Genomic DNA, 19,325 nt, shown 5'->3' on the forward strand with positions numbered 1-19,325 from the left:
TCAGACACTAGACGTAGCCTAGAAAGCAGGGGAGGAGTGTGGGGGGTGGGACCCAAGCAGCAGTACTGCAGGAGGGGGAGTGTCGGGTGTTTTCTAAGGAATTAGCAGAGAAAGTGGAGACTGAATCAGATACGGGGGAGAAAAACAAATCTTTAGGTGAGTCAATGACATGAGAGATGCTTGTTAGGTCAAATAATCTAAACGGTCCTGACTTGATGTGACTCAGGGGCCAGACAGCCATGCTGACGGAGACTCTATTTATTTGACTTTGTCCAGGGATTAGAGAGGGAAGTGCTCCCCGAGCTGCCTCATTGGCCGATCACTTTGTCCCACTCAGCTTTGGGCGCATGTTTCTGTAAGAAGCTGCTGAAGCAGAACTCGACAAAACAGTTTAAAGATGTGCTTTAAAAGTGAAGTTAAAGGACAAAGAAAAGGCACCCAGGCAGGGCCGCCTCGCCAGCGACACCACTGTTGAATGGAGCACATCTCCTGTGGCCCACTGACCTCTGACCTCCCTTTGGGAATACGTGGAGCCGAGGGGAGGAGCCCTCGTGTAGTGACAGCTTGTGAGCTACTCACATCAACTGGTCTCCTCCTCTCTCCTTACAGGACGCTGTGCCACCCACCTCAGCCACCTCTTTCTTTGCCTCTCTGGGGAAATTCGGTAATAGCCTCTCCAGCCGGCCCCCTCGTCACTGATGGGACACCATAATCTCTCTATCCTCACGCCCAGAGGCAGGCACAGTGGGATGTTATGATGGCTCCAACCACAACTTGGCAGGAAATTTATGCCTCATTACAGGAAGTGGGCTGTATATTTTCCTCATCATAAACATGGTGGCAGGTGTTTTAATTCCTCCGCTCAGTCTCAAATTGATGTGAGTTTTACTGTAAAAAAATTAATGCAACAAACCCTCTGGGACACATGTTTCTAATCAACTACTGTTATATTTGTCCGCCACAATATCTGACAATTATATATATTTATACAGCGTTAAAAGAAGTGAAAGAGAAGGCAAAATCTACAAAAAAAAGTCAAAAGTGTTTGCCTTTGTTTAATAAAGTCTTTTGCATCAACAGCATTTCATCTGGAAATCCAATTTACTATTGTCTAAACCAGTGACATCTGAGTCGTGCAAGCCACATGGACACGAGACAATGACGACTCTCGTGCTGGGAAGCTCCTCTATTGGTACCATGTGCACAATGAAAACACACTTAATCTGGTCTTCATTAGCCAATAACCAAAGGCAAGTTGGTTTAGAGTAAGTGATACTCTACATTGGGAGGGTGAGACATGGGGAGACGCAGCCAAAAACAACTCATCACGGAAGAGACATGCCAAAGGGCTGGCATGACCCGTGCACTGCTGCAGACTGTTCAGCAGAAAGGGAAGGAGACACTCTCTGCAGTGCAGCACATAATGCAGCAAAAACACTTACATCTACACAAGTGAGGGAGGAGGTGCATATGCACATGTAATCAATAATATATAAAACCAATATCTTTAAATACACCAAGAAAACATGCATGAAACTTTACCTGCTTCTCTAAGATGCGAGAGATCTCTCCCAGAGTTCGGTCCAGACCGGACACCTTGTTGTTGGCCCACTGGCCGCTGTCTTGGCCCTGCAGCTGCTTCAACAGGTCCTTCACCAGGCGCTGCAGCCTGAACATACAGGAGCAACTCGTTAGAATGAATATGTTTATAAATAGCGGTTTTTAATCTGCGATTTTCTGCGATTTTCTGCTCGCACAGCCAATAAACTGCTATAGATGAGATGATTCTTAAATGTTCTATAACTGAAATCTTTGTTTGGTCAATTTGAAAAGGGCTGAAAAGAATAAAAACAGGCGACTACAAAATTAATCTTCAACAAGTTTTATTATATACTTTTAGTTGAAATCATTTGATTGATGAGCAAAAATACCAAACTTTTGCTTTATTTTTTCAGTGTAAATGAAATATCTGGGTTGGGTTTGAATTAAAATAGGAAAAAAAATAAGCTTCAGGTTAATTGAAGCCAAACAACTCGGCATTATTATCTTAGAGAAATATATCAAAAATATCCCCCCCAAAAAATGAAGTAATGAAAGTCATGAAAAAAAGGAAAACACTCACTTGGCCTTGTACGGGGAGTCGGGGACCTGTGTCTTTGCCTCCATTGATGTCTCATATTCCTTTGCCCTGCAGAGGGAGAAGAAGGAAAAAGTCTTTGAATCCCAGGAAAAAGTGTCTGGCCTGTCAGTAAAGAACACAACAGATGAAAGCGTGAAGAAAGAGAGAAAGTTCAAGCCGAGTCTGTTTATTTGGCCTGTCAGCCGTTCACCAAGTAACTTGGCTTTAAATAATCAGACACCGGCTCTTCAGGGACGCTGGTTTGCTGCCATCGACTCATATTATGAAGACTTTTTTTTCTCGCTTCAAATCCACCTTCCTTTGAGTCATTTTAAGAAGAGAGGCTCGGGTTCTTCACTTCTCTCGCTGTCAAATAAACAGTTAATAGAGGTTACAACCAGTGTTTTGAATGTTTGACCTCCTAGAAGGTCATGGTCATCAGGGGACTGTTTTTTTTTTTCTGCGGCATTACTCCAACAGCCAGACTCGGATTCTGAGAATCACAAACTGTGTGTTTGTGTGCGGGATTTTATCTGTCAATCAAACATTCCCAGACATGATAAGTAACTATTGATCTGAGTGAGATAGAGCGCCTTCCGGTTACCCATCTCCTCTCTCCACAGTGATAGGATCAAACGCTTCCTGGAAGAAGACAGGTGGGTCTGTCCGGGCAGTGACCGATGCCTCGTCCTCCTTCAACTATTTAGTGAAATAAATGTCTTTCAAAGACAAGAAAGCTACAAGTTTGGGAACTACATCTTAAATGAACATTAGGGTAATTTAAGCAATTAAAAGAAGAGAAAAAAGCACATTCTTAATACATTTAGATATTAATGTCTTTATAGTTGTGAGTGAAGTTTCAATAAACGTTTGTGCAACTTTTCAGTATTCACTCTAGATATAATCATCATCTTGCGTGTCCTGTGACTACGATAATGAGTAGCAGAGACTTGCTCTCAGAAGCGTCTAATCTACATCCCTCCTGTTTGTCATTCACAATATTAATCTACGACAAGTTGACATAACCAGGTTAAAAAGGGAGCAACTGCTGAGCTATAAAGACTTTAAGTCTATGAAGCTGTTCATTAGGCAACAGATCTCCATTCCTTCTACCCCTACTTCTTTTACAGAGACTCTCTACCCTCCAGAGTTACAAAAACAGCAGAGCTAGAAAGGAAGCCATCGTTCGATGGCAGTAAAGAGGAGTGGAACCAACAGAAACTTAACTTCAATAATTCAGTGTACTTAAAACGCATTCAGCCTGTATGTGCATTTTTAACGACTTATATTAAGGGTAAAAAGTTCTGCTCGTAAATAATCATAAGGAGCAGATTGGGTAAACTGAGTTAGGGCCATGCTTACCACCTCATACAGTAGTCTGTACTCTATACAGGAGAGTCTTTGTATACATACCGCAATCTGGGGTCAACACACACACACAGACAACACCACACTGGCAACTCTGTTCTCGTTTTCATAGCTTGAACCAGAGCACAACTTAGGTGAGGTCCCTTACATGAAATTTAACGGCAAATTTTCCTTTGTCAAAACACTTCCTAAAGAAGGTTAGCCAAGATGGAAAAAATGAATAAGAATAATCTTTAACTAGAATAAAACCACACACAAAACCATGCAACTTTAAATGTGTGTGCACCGCTTTATGACAGAGCCGGGCTGCATGTCGGCCTGGCGAGAACCACTCACGTTTTACGGACACCATACAGTGTTCCAATAAAACGGTTCATTTCCACCCAGCGGTGAAGCGGCTCACCTTTATGTTTACTGGGGCTCTGTGTTATTTATGACCTCTGAAAGCCTGCTGCCTTTGAGTGCTAGTCTCAGCAGGGCTGGAGCAGGAGTGACGGTGAACAGAGACAGATCGTGTTGTCACTTTCTCAGGACCGCTGAGCCCCACAGAGCCAAAAACAGCAGCGTGGAGAATTAAGTGCTGCAGGAGAATGGGATGACTGTTTGGGCCTGTAGCTGCCTCTTCTTTCTCTCGATATAAAAAGCTTAAAAATAATGAATTCTTGTTGTAGAAATCTCACACAGGGTCATATTCACGTTGATAAGAGGAGAGGGCTCTAGTAGGATTGTTAAATCAGACTACACTCACACGTAAAAGTGGTACAAAAGTTAAAAAGATTTTCTAGAAAGGTCATCTAGACAGAACTTTTCAGTGCAATGCAAAACAATGCAATTAACACAATAAAAATGGATGCAAGTGAGCAGAAACTGGCTTTTTGCAAATGATACACACAATTGATTTTGCCATTAGAAGAGTGTTTGGGTCCTTTCCAAAAAATCTCCATTCTTTCTAAGCTTTATTGGGATTATGATTAAAAATAAAGAGCAGACTCTCTGCCATAAACCAGTTAGTGTTGTTTTACAACGATGACGATCTTGAAGATTGAACTCGAAGGTTATATTACCTAAACTTTAGTTTATAATGACAATAATTAAATAATCGCTCGAGTAGCCTAGATACTGCACACTTCAAGGAGGGAATATGCTGAAACTTTGGATTATTTTTTCCACTACTATAAGTCTAATTTCAACCAACTTTCTTAAATGTTACTGTATTAGTTTAATGCATTTTATAGTTTTTTGTGTCTCTGTTGCATCTTCAAAGCTCTTATATTAACAAATATCTACATATTTAGAGGCTGATTTAGAGGCTACAGTCCATATTGCACTGATCACAGGTTTGACTCCTGGTCTGCAGATCATTTGGTGCATGTCATCCTCCACTCTCTGCTCCCCATACTTCCTGTCTATCTTCAGCTGTCCTATCAAATAAAGGCAAAAGCCCAAAAAATAATCTTAAAAAAATAAAATAAAAACAAAATACATGGATGCAAAAATGTGCAGGAGGATGATTTCCCATCCTGTTAATTAAGAACATGAATCTATTCTGTGCAAACATCTACAGAACGTCTGTCTAACGTGGGAGAGGGCTCCCCCCTCTGTTGTTCTCTTAGCTTTTCATTAAAAAGAGTTTTTTCATCATATTCATCATATTTTCTATCTATGAATCGAAGGTCTTTGGATAGAGATTTATTGTAAAGCTCCTTGAGGCAAGCTTGCGGTTTGTGATATTGGGCTTTATGATAAAATTGAATTGACGAGGAGGAAATACTATTCCTAGTGCTGATGAATATTCTGTATGTAAGAGGGTTGCTTATAATTCTAGAATTCAAAGTGATGTCGTAGTTAATAACTTTATAAATTGGATCAGTCTTATGACGACATTATCAACACACCCTCCATAATATCGTAAAAGCTAAATGGGCTGCTTTACAATGCCTCTCATTCACCGCTGCACACTCTCACACAAGAGGCTGGCCTGGCCGTTGGGGGCCAATTTGGGCATTTTGGGGTTAAGTGCAAGGGACCAGACCGCGGACCCTGTTATTCAAGGAGGAACGGCTCTACTGCTTCAGCCATTTTGCATCATTAGGATGGTATTTTTAATAGCGAATGAAGCAGTAGCAAAATAAACAGAATTGAAAAAGAGACCCGTGTTGTTTTGTTACGGTTCCAAAACTGATGAGTTTTTAATTTCATGGCCAGTTGGGTTTTTTTTGCAAGATGCTAAAAGCTAAGCTAAAACAGAGCTAAAAACAAATGAAGAAAAAACAGCACTAAAGGTAAATTATTTTGTAATGTGTCTGGTCTTTTACTCTTTTTTCATGCTTTCTCAATTTTAAAATGTTACTCTTCCTTAGAGGTTTCTCTAGTTGTCTACTTCACACATATTTCACTGTTTAGGTTATGTTTTTAATAAAGGCTCCATCTTGCTTTTGCTTCTTTATTTCTTTTCAGGATGCTGCCGTCCTGTCTTCAAAATGTACTTTTCAGATATTAATCCCGTCCTTGTCGAGGAATACGTTTGATAAACTGCTTTCATAACTTCTTACAGACAGTAAGTATTGTCAACATTGTGTCTCTTTCCGCTCGTCTCCTTCCTGTAGTGACAGCCTGTTAAATTGATTGAGCTCGGGTCCAGGTTCTGACACACAGTAGCTCTACCTCCTATTTGTTGATTACTATTGATTTTCTTTGATACTTCATTTAAAAATCAATAGCCCAGAAGAAGAAAAATAGGCATAGCTCATTCATACTTTAACATACATCCTGTTCACTGAGGAAGGCTTCAGATTTGGCAATGCCATTGCATCAATTTGGAGGAAAGCTCTTTACAGGTGAAAGCCAGGGGAGCTACAGATCGATTTGCAGTTTTGCTGCCCAATCACAGAAAGTGGTCATAAATTAAGCTCATCAGTGTTACCTTGTGGACAGCCAGGATGCACATAACATCTGCGTGTCACCCATAAAAAAAAAAAAAGTCCTGGCACAGTTTTGTCCGCCTTGCCTCTGAGAGGATGGAGAGGGAGTGAAAGAGAGAGAGGCAGACTTATAGACGGAGAGAGAGAGAGAATGGATGCGTTACCTGGAGTTCATCCTGGCACGGAGCTTCTTTGCCTTCTTCCGGGCCTTCTGCCTCTCCTCTCCATCCTTCATGCTCTCAGAAGACACAGAACTGTCCGTCACAATGTCCACAATGTATTTCTTCAAGGAGAGATGCTCCTAGAATAGGCACAAAAAAAATATATCAAAGTTATCACCAAGAAACTGTTGGATTATTACTTATAACAAGCTTCTAAAAAATATTGTGTCATTTGTTTTTGTGCAGAAGGAAATATGTAGTTCTTACTTGCTTCCTGTTGGCACTTAACATATTGTGCGACATGTAGAGCTACACCTCTCAGTAACACCACTGTATCCTGTAATTACCTCCAGTAAGCCACACTCTTTTGAAGCCACTCGCCCACTGACATGCTAAAAGGCTGGAGGTGTTGCCTCCTGTCTGGCCCTGTCAGATGATTCTGATATTTCCACCCAGAGACAGGGGAATGTAACCCAATTTGAACAACATGATGCATGTGCAAGAAACCAATTACCCAATTATGCTGTCATCCAGCACCCCAGAGGATAGGATGGCCTGGCTAGATAAAGGGTTTCCATTCAGCAGGCGAGCTAACCCGTGTGTGGGATACTATACCCTTTGGTCACAAGTGTTGTGTCAGTGCACCTGCTGCCTGAATAGAGGTTTTTATTTCGGGTCATGGGGAAAAAAACAGGTGTCTTTAGGTGGGCGACAAGATTGAATGAGAGCCATGAAACTACTGACCGGATGAACACATTATTTTCTGCCAAAGTTTGAACAGTTTTTAAAATAGTTTTTTTCAGTGGGTTAAAGTGGGCTGGAGTGCATTGGGAAAAGGTGATGTCATACACCGATCAGCCATAACGTTATGACCACCTTTCTGATATTGTGTAGGTCCCCCTTTGGCCACCAAAACAGCCCTGACTAGTTGAGGCATGGACTCCACTAGACCTCTGAAGGTGTGCCGATGTATCTGACACCAAGACATGTAATCTGGCACTAAGTCCTGTGGGTTGCGAGGTGGGGCCTTCATGTATTGGACTTGTTTGTCCAGCACATCCCACAGATGCTCGATTGGATTGAGATCTGGGGAATTTGGAGGCTACGTCAACACCTGTCAGTGGTCATAATGCTATGGCTGATCGGTGTATATTTCTGTGTCCCATTTGTGTTCCATCCAATTTGATGACAGCACTTGGATTGCTAATGAAGCCAGAAATGTCACTTAAACCAGATATTATCAAACCAAATTCAAAGTAGCTGAGGTTTTAATGTTAAAGTCTTGATTATATTAAAGTTGTAATCTCGAAGATTTCAGTTTTGTTCTCTTTGGCGGCACCTATAGCAATAAACGGTAATTGTGGGAGCACACTTCCCGGGTATCCGGACAGTGTTGCATGTGTGACGTCCATGGTTGGCTCCCTTTGTTATGGTTGTAACTCTTGATTTTCCTCGCTGACAGTCACTTTCGTTTCAAGACTGTTTGCCTTCATCTGAGCGTCAAATTTGTTTCTTTTTCTTCGGATCTTCACTTATTTTTGAAATTGTATTTGTAGCCATCAATATTTCCTTTATTTGTTCAGCCATAGTAGATGAATGTTTACTCGCAACAGAGACCGGAAAAGCAGCCGCTTAGCTCCACCTACCCTCTCTGACAGACCAACCACTGCTGGCTGATGGAAAACGCGTCACTAATTGGACACCGCTTGTGATTTTTTCCGTGAAAGTCGCCACCGACACCCAGTCCATAATAATACTAGAAACTGCAATTGCAAAGGCTTTCATCAGTGGGCCATAGGCTCAATCACCATTGTGTTACCTCATTCAGTGATAGATAGTGACTTGACAGACATTTATTTACATGAAAATCTTCGAGATTATTACTTTAACATGTAACAATGTTTTTTATTATTTTTTTATTCTAAGTTAGATTTTTGCCCTTCTTGTATTGAGTAATAAACATTACAGATAAATATGTAGGTTTTGCAATTGTAAGAGCTTTAATGTTGATCAAGTAGTTAACTTAAGAATAAGTTAAGCCACGCTTTTAGGGTATTTTTCTTAGCCTGGAAGTAAAATAAGAAGATAGAAAAAATTATTACTTTGGAAATTAAAAGGGCACTTGGATTGTAGGTTTCCTAGAAAGGATGTATGTTTGTGTATATTTGTATGCGCACACCTCTGCCCTCTACTCTGAGATACGACAGGTCAATCATGACTCATGACCGTAGCTCCTGGAAGGCAGCTGTTCAGTAATCTCTCTGAGAGGCTATCCAGTGCACTGGCCACTCACTTAATGGAATTGTCTCAGTAACACATCCTCAACATCTTTGCAAAATCACATCGGAAATATAAAAAGGATACCTGAAATATTAAGCTGTCAAATAAAGTATAACGCCGACACACTGATATCGTAAATGAATAATGATAACATCAGATGTCCTGTTGCTAAGAGGAAGTTTTGTAGACTTTCATTGTTTGAGGCAGACTTGTTGACAGACAGCTGTCAACCACTGAACCATTGTGTCCAAGCTGCAAAGACTCCTGCCTGAGGACAATGCTACCGCACAATACAATAAATTGCCGCTGGTGGTGTAATATGACACCACTCCAAACATCTCTCCCTTTCCCCGACACAAACAGACCTGTAATGGATCTAAAAGGCAGCAAACACAAATACAGATCATACGGGATGTGTTCATGCACTGCGCCTTTGGTCGCATACAAAGACCTGAGAGGAAGGCTTTCCATTTGTCGTCACCCACCAACAGCACCCTGCAGGTAGGACATGACACTACACTGAATGAAGTTACTATCGCTGCAGTGGATTTATGACAATATTGGATTCACATGCATCCTATCAGAGACGTTTCAGAAACTACTCATTGGATCTCTCAGCAGCAGCCTCACTGCATTACAAGACAAATGTCAGATCTCCGAGTTTGAGGCTCGCTTCAGCTGGCACTCTGGATATCTTATTAAGCTTCTCAATTTGTGGAAATCAGTGCTGATGCCTTCTGCAGCTCTACAGACAAGCAGAACAGAGAAGCCACCAGTTTTAAGCTGCTGGGACCTTCAGTCTATCAGTCAATAGCCATGGGTCTTATATTAAACCAGAAGATATGGTGAGGTTAAAAGAAGGATTGCAATCTGAAGCTCTGTCCCCAAAAACATAGATCATACCTGTCATTGTAGTATTTCAGAAGGGGACAAAATGACTAAATTCAGAGGCACAGTGCATTTTGTCGACTGCTCCAGCTGAAAAACTATGAAGCGACCTCTGCACAGTAAAACCAACCATCTTCATTTTAATTAAAAATCTTTCATTGCACGGAGAGTTATGGAGGCGCAGCCTGGAAACTAGTTGGCAGAGGTTTGAATAAAGAAGTCGCCACCAGAAATGAGCTTTGATATAAATAACAAGGGGCCACATAAGTCTATCAAAACAAAGTCTTGGAACGTGGACCTATTGGACAGCTTGATTAGCTTTGATGTAGAGTAGGAAAAAGTAGTTCTGTACATCTAAATATAATGCTATCTTTTAGAGCTACTACAATGACTAATAGCACAATCAAATAATAACACACATAATACAAACTGATTTAGCCAGATGCTGAAAGAACAAGGATGATTTGCAAGGGCTTGCAATATATGGTAGGAGATATTGCAAATGTATAGGAAGCAGTGCTCATTTATGAACTTATAGTGCTGTATTGGGGAAGTACTTGTCTCCATTGCCTTGTCTATCAAACTGTCAAACAGAAAGAAACGACCAGAGTTCGGACAGGAAATGATTGAGAGTAAAGAAAGAAAGGGGGTATCAATTATTCCTCACTGAAAAAGCTTTGCATGAAGGAGCTGCCGGGGCCAAAGGTGCTGCGTATAGCACCAACAGTTGTCAGCCTCACAATGAGCACTGCTGAAAAGCCAATCTCATATTGCAGCCTGAGAGGTTACCTTGCATTAACGAGCTGCCTTCCCATGGAAAAGCTCTCCGTGACAAAAACAGCCTGGAGACAAGGGGGTGATGTCACCCCTCCACTGAAGCGCTGAACCCTAACTGTGTACATTTCAAGGCCCATTTGTAATCTCACAAAGCCAGCAGCAGAGCCGTGGCAGTGTATAAGGGGATGCATAAACAATAATAATGACCCTGTCATAAAAGGCGACTGCTGTGTCTCTTTGTCTTTTTACATGACAGCGGGGCAGTGTTCTTTCTTTGACAGGACGAGTGGATGTTTGTTCCTGTCAGGGTGTGCTTGATACGCACCACTTCCTCATCAGAGAGCTCCCGTCCTTGGATGCTGCTACTGTCTCGCACGGCCTGTTGGTGCCTCTTGCCCTTGGTGTGGCTGAACAGGTGCACCTCAGAGGTGATCTACAAACACAAACAGAGCAGTCAGAGGTCACTGCTGCGGACACAAAGGAGACAGAGGCAGGAAAGGGTCAACAGAGCCCCATGGGACGCTGGTGAAATGATATACCACGCTGGCTTTTCAATAGGACATGACCTGGCTCTCCTGAACCTCAGCTTAAAGCAAAGACTAAGGACAGGAAATTTTTGACAGATACCACATTTGTCTGACTTGGCTGCACAGAATATGCTTGTCCTAAAGCAATGCAGGAAAGTAAAGCAACTTAAAAATAAATGTAGTGGAGGTCTGAGTAATAGGCAGGTGTAAGGCAAACAGTGTTCATCTCTGGAAACAAGCCCACTTTGAATGGTTTGTGTTAAATGTCATTAATTTAAGTGCATGCAGCTGACCAATCCATGATCTCTGGTGTCACATGCTGGCCAAGGTCATCTCACATTTAACAAGATTACCTCTTTCACCCTCGACCCCCCCCCTACTCTTTATCTGATGCTGGTTTGAGGACTCAAGGTGTCTCTCTGTTGTTGCTGTGGTAGCAGGTCCGTCAGAGATAAATGTGTCTGCTTGTGGATTTGTTGCCAGGCACTTGAAAAAGCATAAACCACGCCCAGTGATAAATCTCAGTTTAAGAGCCTGTGTTTAATTGATGCAGTTAAATCCTCATTTGAATGTGCCCTCTTCCAAAACTCCTCTGAATCACCTTCCCGTTAGCATTTTTATGTATATACAGCCTGCCAATACAACAGGGTTGATCAGAGCTGTTCTGCTGCAGCATCTCTGTCTTTTACCAGACACACACCTAATAGGAAGGCAAGATAATTAAAAAGTTGCAGAAATAATTAAAGCCCGGTTAAAAGAATAGGACCCTCGAGCATCCCTTCTTGAAACAAAAACAGAGGCCATTGAAGCTGTTCTGTTAGATTGTACATACCACAACGCAGCACAGGGAGCACTGTTTCTTGCGCTCGTACGGTGTCAGTTTAGGGGCGTAATCAGTGTTAGCATGTCGTCCGCTGCTGAGCTCAGCAGCCTTCTCCTTCCTCTGCTCGATCTGCTCCATATGCCTACGGCTGCTCTCATCGTGCTATGGAGGAAATCAGGAACCAGAAACCAGGGGTCATTTGGGAAACAGAAATTCTGGAATGATGTGCACCGGACATGCAAATTGGCACGGTATAAACTTACCTTCATTTGAATCTTCTTCTGCAGCTCCTCCATGGCCTCCTGTTGTGCTGCGCTAAGGGCAGCCAGACGCTCCTCTCGATCTCTTCAAGTACAAGGACAGAGAAAAGCAGGCATTCCTCAAAAGTGACTGTGGTAACTAATTAAGGATTGGTGTGTACCTGTGTGTATATATACTACAACACTAATGAGATTTGGGACGCTACCTGGCCCTTTCCCGCGCTGCATCCTCTCTAGCCTTCTCTTTTTCCTGCCTCTGCTGTTCAATACGAGCCTCCTGCTCCTTCCTCCGCACCAGCAGCTCCTCCAACCGTGCCTGCCGCTCGGCTTCCAGGACCCGTTTACGCTCCTACAGAGACAGCAGCAGAGATGTTACTAAATGTAAAAATTACATGTAAAAAATGTGAATTGAGAACTTGTAGCACCTGCACAGCTTCATCTCTGGCTTGCTTCTCCTCCTGTCTCCTCTGCCTCTCCTCCTGCAGCTCATTCAGGCGTTGCTCGTACTCATTTAATTTGGCCAGGGCATCGTGCCTCTTGTTTTGGGCTTCCAGAGTGTTGATGAATGCGATTTCATTCACCTGTGCGAACACAAAAAAAACCCATAGAATTGAGGATATAGACACAAACACAGGGTATGTTATAAGTAAATAAACTATTCGAAACTATGTAATGTGTTAATAAATTAGAACTTGTAACTCCCCAGTCACTGGATGTTTTTAGGGAGACTGTAGAAGTCTAAATGTTATACAACACTTCAATTGAAAAGGTTTGGTTGCAAATGTCCAACTTGATTCATAAAATCCCTCCGCTGCCACACACATATGGTCACTGTTGTACCTTGGCCTCTTCTTCTTGGGCCTTCTTCACAATCGCTTGGAGCTGCAGCTCTCGCTTAAACTCTGCATGCAACAGCTTTTCCTCCATCATCTTCCGCCGCTGCTCCAACAGCTCCTCCTTCCATTTCCTCACCTCCTTCTCCTGCGCAAAGTGAGGAGTGAGAACAGTTGAAAAAGAAAAACAATGTACTTTCTCCAGTGAAACACAGACAATAGATTGATCGGTTTCTCCCCTCTCCTGTATGTCCACATGGGGATTAATGCCAATACACACCACTTCATGTATTTATGTGGTTAATCCTGATTTATTCTAGGACTCCCTCATCTTTCCATGGCCTGGGGAACAAAAACAAACTTCATGAAAGGCTGTTGATTTTGGCCAGGGGTCTCTCTCACGACTGTCTGCGGCCAGCTGGCCTAGACGCGATTGAAGGGGGTTATAATATTTTGTGATTCTATCAGCAGTGTGCTGACAAAACCTCTCGTTATGAGCCCGGCTAGGCTTAACGTTCATGGAGGGGTTTTTTTTTGAGGGTGCTTTCCCTCAACTTGGCACTTCTTACTCACTCTCTCCAAGAGCTTCTGCAGTTTGAGCGTCTTTTCCTCCCGGAGTTTGTCCCTCAGCTGCTGCGCCTTCAGCTGTTTCTCCTCATGTTTCTTCTTTGACTCTGCAATGGTTCTGTCAAAAACATGGAAACAAATCATTTATCACTTGCTGTTTCCCCCTTATCTTCAATGCACAAGGCAGACATACAGTCTGATAGGCACTGGGGCCTGTTTAGATGTTCTGGGTGGTAACCTGCAGAGAAAGAGCAACGAGACTGAGTAAGTGGACATGTGACTCTCTCAGGCTGCTCGGTTAAATCCTTGTCAAAATAAAGGAACTGCAAATGAGTAGTTGTTAGGGTAAGCACTAAACAAGTAGACCAACAACTGCACAAAGTAATGTTTTCCACCTTTTGCGCGACGGTGAGGACAATTTCTCGTGCATGTGGATCCCGTGACCCGGAGGCCGAGCAGGTTCCTCTTCTACTATATCCCCCCACGAGGTGCTCTGACGCCATGGCTCACGAGCTGCAGGAAAGACAAGCAAGGAAAAATAAATAGACTGCAGTGTAATGTTTGCTATTACAACAAATGAGAGTTCGGTTTTCATTTAGATTTTTAACTCCATACCGTCGTAGTCTGCCAGCATGTCACTCCAATCCATGTTCCCTCCGCAGCCTCCGTTGCCGATGCTCGCCTGTGGTAAAGATTTGGGTTTTTTACATACGTCAAGATAAATTCTTAATCAAAACGTCCAACAAAAGGCGCCTGACATTTGCAGAATAAATTAGCGTGATAAATCTTACAGAGAAGTCACTCTCGTTGTCGGTCTCCAGCTCGTTGTTCTCAGCCTGAATCTCTCTGGTCAGCTGCTCTTCCTCAGCGATGGCACTGGCTATCGCTTCCTCGTTTGCCTTCTCCAGTCGGTCGGCGAGCTCTTCCTTCTTTGCTAGGACCTCTGCCATGGACTGTGGCTGAACACACGGCATAGACACCACTTCACACACACGGCAAATCACACTCTAGATGCAGAGTTCAAACAAACAACAATAATAGAAGCTTAATTCCATTTATCTTTGTTTTTAAGGTCTTGGTATTGTGCATGCTGGCTCACTGGCGTATGTCCTGGCTTACCGGGGGCAGGTTTCCATCATGTCAGAGGTGAGTTACATTGGCAAAATATTCTAAATACCTTTTAATATAACACAGTGCAGCTCTACTAATAAAATGAATCAAAAATAAACATATCTTTCTTGTCAATTAGTGTCTTTCATAACATAAATATGTGGTAAATAGTTGTAATTAGACAGAACCTGTAAAACTGTATTTTAACTTTAACTACTGTTGCTTTGATTTGTACCCAAGTGCATGATTTAAAGACTGAGGGGGAACACCATCTTCAACCCAATCAAGGTTTATACCACACAATCACCACAAGAATCACAAGTGAGGAAGCATTCCAGAGTCATGCAGGGCAAAATCACTGTGAGGATGAAGAGATGGCGGAAGGAGGCAACTGGTGGTTTTGCTCTGGGAAACTGTTTACGTATCATCATTTCATTACATGGCAATAATAGCTGAATGACTCACACTGTTTCTCTTCACATGAGGTGTGTGTGTGGGAAGGTTAAAACGTTCTGTGGGCATAAATGCTATAAACATTGGTATTACCTCAGCAAGGTCAACGACTACACTGGTGTTACATTTGAGGCCAAATACCCTTCACTGCCGATTTGAGCTCACAGTGTTCCACGTTTTGATTCCCTTCCTGTCAAAATCTGATACTTAAAAGGTGGAGTCATCCTCTGCTCTGTGTTTATACATCCCATGATGCTTAAGAATAGTCACAACACCTAATGTAGGAAGACAGCCATGCCTGCGATCTGGCACCGAGTTGAACTTTTAAAAATGGCCGAAATAACTAAAACAAGTGAAGAGATCAGATTTAGGAAACACTCTGGGAGCACTTGCTCGAGTACAAAACTCATACACTCACAGCTTTTCTTCACAGAGAGCACTGCTACAACAACACTACACAGAGCTATGCAGCCTTGCCCGCACATTTGGTCTGGAAGTTTCTCTAGATTGACTTTGTTTAGGCGGTGAAGGACCCTTAGGGACCCCCTGCTCGCCCCCCGCCCTCCCCTCCCCTCCCTCTTCTCCTCCATCTCTCAGCACTCACAGTAGAAAGCTCTGTGGGGTCCAGCACACTCTCCAGTTTCACCGCTGCCATGGGAGTCTCAGCCTGTCCTGGAGCAGATGTGGCCATGCCCTGCGACGCGCCCCCCTCAGCCCCAACGTCCCCCAAGGCCAACAGTGCACTGAGCCCGTCCGTCTGGGGAAGGTCTGGGGACGGGGTGAGGACCAGAGTGGGGACTGATAAGGTAATGTCTGCTGGTGGGACTGGGGCTGAGGATGGGGTTGGCTCTGGGGCTTGGGAAGGGGTAGGAGCTGGTATTGGGGGAGGCGCGTCTTCGCAGGGTGCGTCGACACGCTGCCCCGAGCCTTGTGCACTCTCTGCTGGGGGCTGCACCGACAGTCACACACAAACACACGCAAACTCAATTAAAGACATGCTCAATTCAAGCAATTCATGAGAGCAATATAAAGAAAAAAATCTAACCAGTCAATACTCAACACAGTTCAAGGATAAAAACACACATCATGCAGGAAAGCTGATACTGACATGCCCTAAACACCCAATTATGATCAATCTATGCTGGAAGATTGGAAATACTGATTTGTGTTTGAAATCAACCGATGCTACAACACACACTTACCAAGTGTGTCTGCAGGCATCGACAGAGTATGTATTTCACGGGAGGGAAATCAGGATTTCAATCAATCGCCTTAAAGTGATCTGCCTGTCTGGACGGTATGTCTATGACTACCAGGGAGCCCAAAACAAAAACAACTGTGGCTGATAAAATGGTGTCGTGTTACTGTGCTCCTCGTGAATAATTAACATCCAGGGACAGCTCTGGGAGAAAGATGTCAGAACATCAGTACCTCCATCATTTTTTCTTTCTCTGGACTTCCAACCTTCTCCGGGGGGTCAGGCTCTGCGGGGACTTTCTCATGAGTGTCTGTTTGGGTTGCATCCTTTTCAGGGGGACACTGAGGACGGAGTTGCTCCTTCTGTGGCGGAAGTTGCAAGTTATTCTTGGTGCTGTCCGGCTTTGGGGGGACATGAGCCAAGACAGGGCTGACCTTGGCAACCATGGCAGCAGAGCGAGGTTTGGCAGTGCGTCCTCGCTGGACCGTCTCCCAGCCCTCTGCATCCTTTTTACCTGGAGAACACAAAAGATGTAGCGTCAACGAAGGAGGAGAAGATGTGTTGCTGTGTTGGGTCCGTGCAGGAAGGAGATTTCTTACCTAGTTTTTCTACAGGGGAGGTGGTCGATTGAGTGTAGCTGGGGACCGACTGAGTGCACTTTACTCGGTCAGCCCAGCTGGGGCCTGTGTGGGAGAGCCGGGCTGCAGCCAGGGTAGGTGGGGGACCACTGAATAAGACACACACACATCATGCATGAGAACAAAGAAACGTGCACCTGTACAGTGATGCATTAACTGTCAGCAGGTAGGATTTTTTAACTTTATTAAGCTGTTTCATCTAATCTCTGAGCAGCGCTGCCTGTCTGAGACACTTCAGCAGCCTGAACACAGAGCCTATCTCACACCCCAGCACTCTGAGATAACATGGGACTGTATTGGTCATCAGGCCTCCGTCATGATCAATATCCATTTCCTGCAGCATCCGATTACAGAGCAGGGCCCATATTGAACCGATGCCTCAGCAGTCTTTAACTGACACTTTCATCTACACCTTCCAGCCATTCTGTGGCCAAAGAGTGAGAGACTCTACAAATTGCATTAAACAAATGCTTCACCATCAGTAATCAATGGCTGTGTATCGTTAGATAATGTAGTCTGCATTTTCTAACCCCTTGAAAAACAGGCAGAGTGCATAATTTAAAATATTGATTGGTTAATAACAGGATGCCTTATGATACGATTTTAATCATATAAAATGTGTTGATCTTTTAAACAAAATCTAATTCCTAATGGTGATGGGGAAGAAACGGGTGCAGCACACAGACCTTAAAGCAGGACAGTGAGACAAAGCTTACCCAAAGGTGAGGGTGCGACGGGCGCCTGGAGACGGAACCATTCTGTCGGCTGACGGGCTTGGCATCACATGACGTCCCGGGGACATCTTACGCACCTCCCAGGCTAAAGACGTAGGCCTGAAAATGTGGCAAACATTCCTTAAAGATGGGATATTTTGCTGTTTCACATTTTAAGACATTCATAATTTCACAATGTTGGATGTCCGTACTAAACATGGGTGAAGTTTCAAATCTGTAGGTAAAAGTATGTTGGATTAATCCCCAGGCTTCTAATCTCAGTCTGCAGGCCGCAATGAACGCCAGGTTTCACATAGTTTTTTCTACACGCCGCACTTTGTGACATCACAAAGTGCAGCCTCGGCAAGCTTCAGAGAGCTGACCAATCAGAAGAAAGTGGCGGGGGCGGGGTTTCTTAAAGAGACAGAGCTGACTGAGTCTTTTAGGCAGGGGCTGTATGTGGGCCTGCACAGAGCACCAGTGTGAGAAAAATGTGTAGTTTTTTAACTGTAAAATATGCTATGCTACTCCACAGTTATCAGAGTGAAATATGACGCTTGAAATTAGCATAATACCCCCCCTTTAAATAACACTTACATGGACTTGGCTCACACTTTGGCAAATCAGTTAAATGGCTGATTCACGTGCAGTTATTCATGCAATAAATGGAGCAAGTAAAAGTTTCAGGTTGTCCCATTGATTAACTGTATACTGTAAATGACAAATTGGGAAGCAGCACTGGGAATCTAATTTCTTAGTCAATTTACAGTTGTAGTGGTCACTGTGTTAAAGACAAGCCAATTAACTCATGGATCTCTTTGAATTAAAGCCAAGGCTATTGATCCATTCTGTTTGTGACTCAAAGAATGGGACTAGATACCACCACTTCCACAGATCAATTGTAAATGCAGAGCGGATGACAGTGAGATATAAAGAAAGAGAGTGAGTAAAAGAAACCGAGCATCACCTGTTCTGGGCGTCTGTTTTCTCCAACTTCTCCTGAAGCTGGATCCAGTCTATGAGAGCTTTGAAATCCCGCACGTAGTTGTCCAGCATCATCAACACCTCCTAAAACCAACAGAAAAATGAGGGGGAAATTATGTGTCAAGTAAGAATATTTGTTGGACAATGTTAATGTAAAAAGCAGAAAATTATGCTTTATAAACCTTTAAAATACAACAATAATTTTCATTTCAGTGTCTATAAATATGCACCACTTTGCAAATATTCAACAACTAGGACAAAACTGACACTTCATATTATTCTGTAGTATCTGTAGTATTTCCTCCTAAGGGCTTTTTTTTAATGTTTATTTGTATAGGGACAAGTATAAATCAAGTAAACCGATGCCACACACTACAGCATTTATAGCCTTGGCTAATTTGCAATGCCCGTCCCTAGATGGGCCTTTAAAATACATTAAATCAACAACAAATACACAAGAGACAATACAAAACAGACTCAACAGCAATAAGAGAGATAAAACAATACAGGATACAAAATACACTCCTCCAATAAAACTTAATGTAAAACCGGAAGCACAAAATCATACATGACTACAAGACTGAGCCCTCTTCAAAACTGTTTCAGTTTGAGTTTAAAATGCTCCAAGTCAGGATCCAGTTTGAGCTCTGCAGGTAAGACATTCCACATATTGATCCCCTGAACAGAAAAAGCGCTTCGTTCAAG

The 19,325-nt window shown here is 43.1% G+C and overlaps 1 protein-coding gene across 4 annotated transcripts in view; it reads right to left on the reverse strand.

Annotated features, from left to right (window-relative positions):
* scaper (S-phase cyclin A-associated protein in the ER) overlaps nucleotides 1-19,325 on the reverse strand; it is a 59,666-nt gene that overhangs the window by 30,642 nt on the left and 9,699 nt on the right. For 3 of the 4 annotated variants that reach the window (XM_069685792.1, XM_069685796.1, XM_069685794.1), the window contains exons 5-22: nucleotides 18,604-18,704; nucleotides 17,640-17,756; nucleotides 16,885-17,012; nucleotides 16,519-16,799; nucleotides 15,692-16,036; nucleotides 14,316-14,483; nucleotides 14,140-14,206; nucleotides 13,920-14,037; nucleotides 13,531-13,642; nucleotides 12,965-13,105; nucleotides 12,550-12,705; nucleotides 12,331-12,473; nucleotides 12,128-12,209; nucleotides 11,874-12,026; nucleotides 10,840-10,947; nucleotides 6,573-6,709; nucleotides 2,123-2,188; nucleotides 1,543-1,669 (exon numbers count right to left, since the gene is read on the reverse strand). In XM_069685792.1, the coding sequence (XP_069541893.1) occupies nucleotides 1,543-1,669; nucleotides 2,123-2,188; nucleotides 6,573-6,709; nucleotides 10,840-10,947; nucleotides 11,874-12,026; nucleotides 12,128-12,209; nucleotides 12,331-12,473; nucleotides 12,550-12,705; nucleotides 12,965-13,105; nucleotides 13,531-13,642; nucleotides 13,920-14,037; nucleotides 14,140-14,206; nucleotides 14,316-14,483; nucleotides 15,692-16,036; nucleotides 16,519-16,799; nucleotides 16,885-17,012; nucleotides 17,640-17,756; nucleotides 18,604-18,704 (2,550 nt within the window). The remainder of the gene's footprint in view (nucleotides 1-1,542; nucleotides 1,670-2,122; nucleotides 2,189-6,572; nucleotides 6,710-10,839; nucleotides 10,948-11,873; nucleotides 12,027-12,127; nucleotides 12,210-12,330; nucleotides 12,474-12,549; nucleotides 12,706-12,964; nucleotides 13,106-13,530; nucleotides 13,643-13,919; nucleotides 14,038-14,139; nucleotides 14,207-14,315; nucleotides 14,484-15,691; nucleotides 16,037-16,518; nucleotides 16,800-16,884; nucleotides 17,013-17,639; nucleotides 17,757-18,603; nucleotides 18,705-19,325) is intronic. The other variant, XM_069685793.1, reaches the window with a different exon arrangement.

This window comes from Semicossyphus pulcher, unplaced genomic scaffold (assembly GCF_022749685.1).
Source record: "Semicossyphus pulcher isolate SPU_LCO1_2020_fin unplaced genomic scaffold, fSemPul1.0.p SCAF_8, whole genome shotgun sequence".
NCBI lineage: Eukaryota > Metazoa > Chordata > Actinopteri > Labriformes > Labridae > Semicossyphus > Semicossyphus pulcher.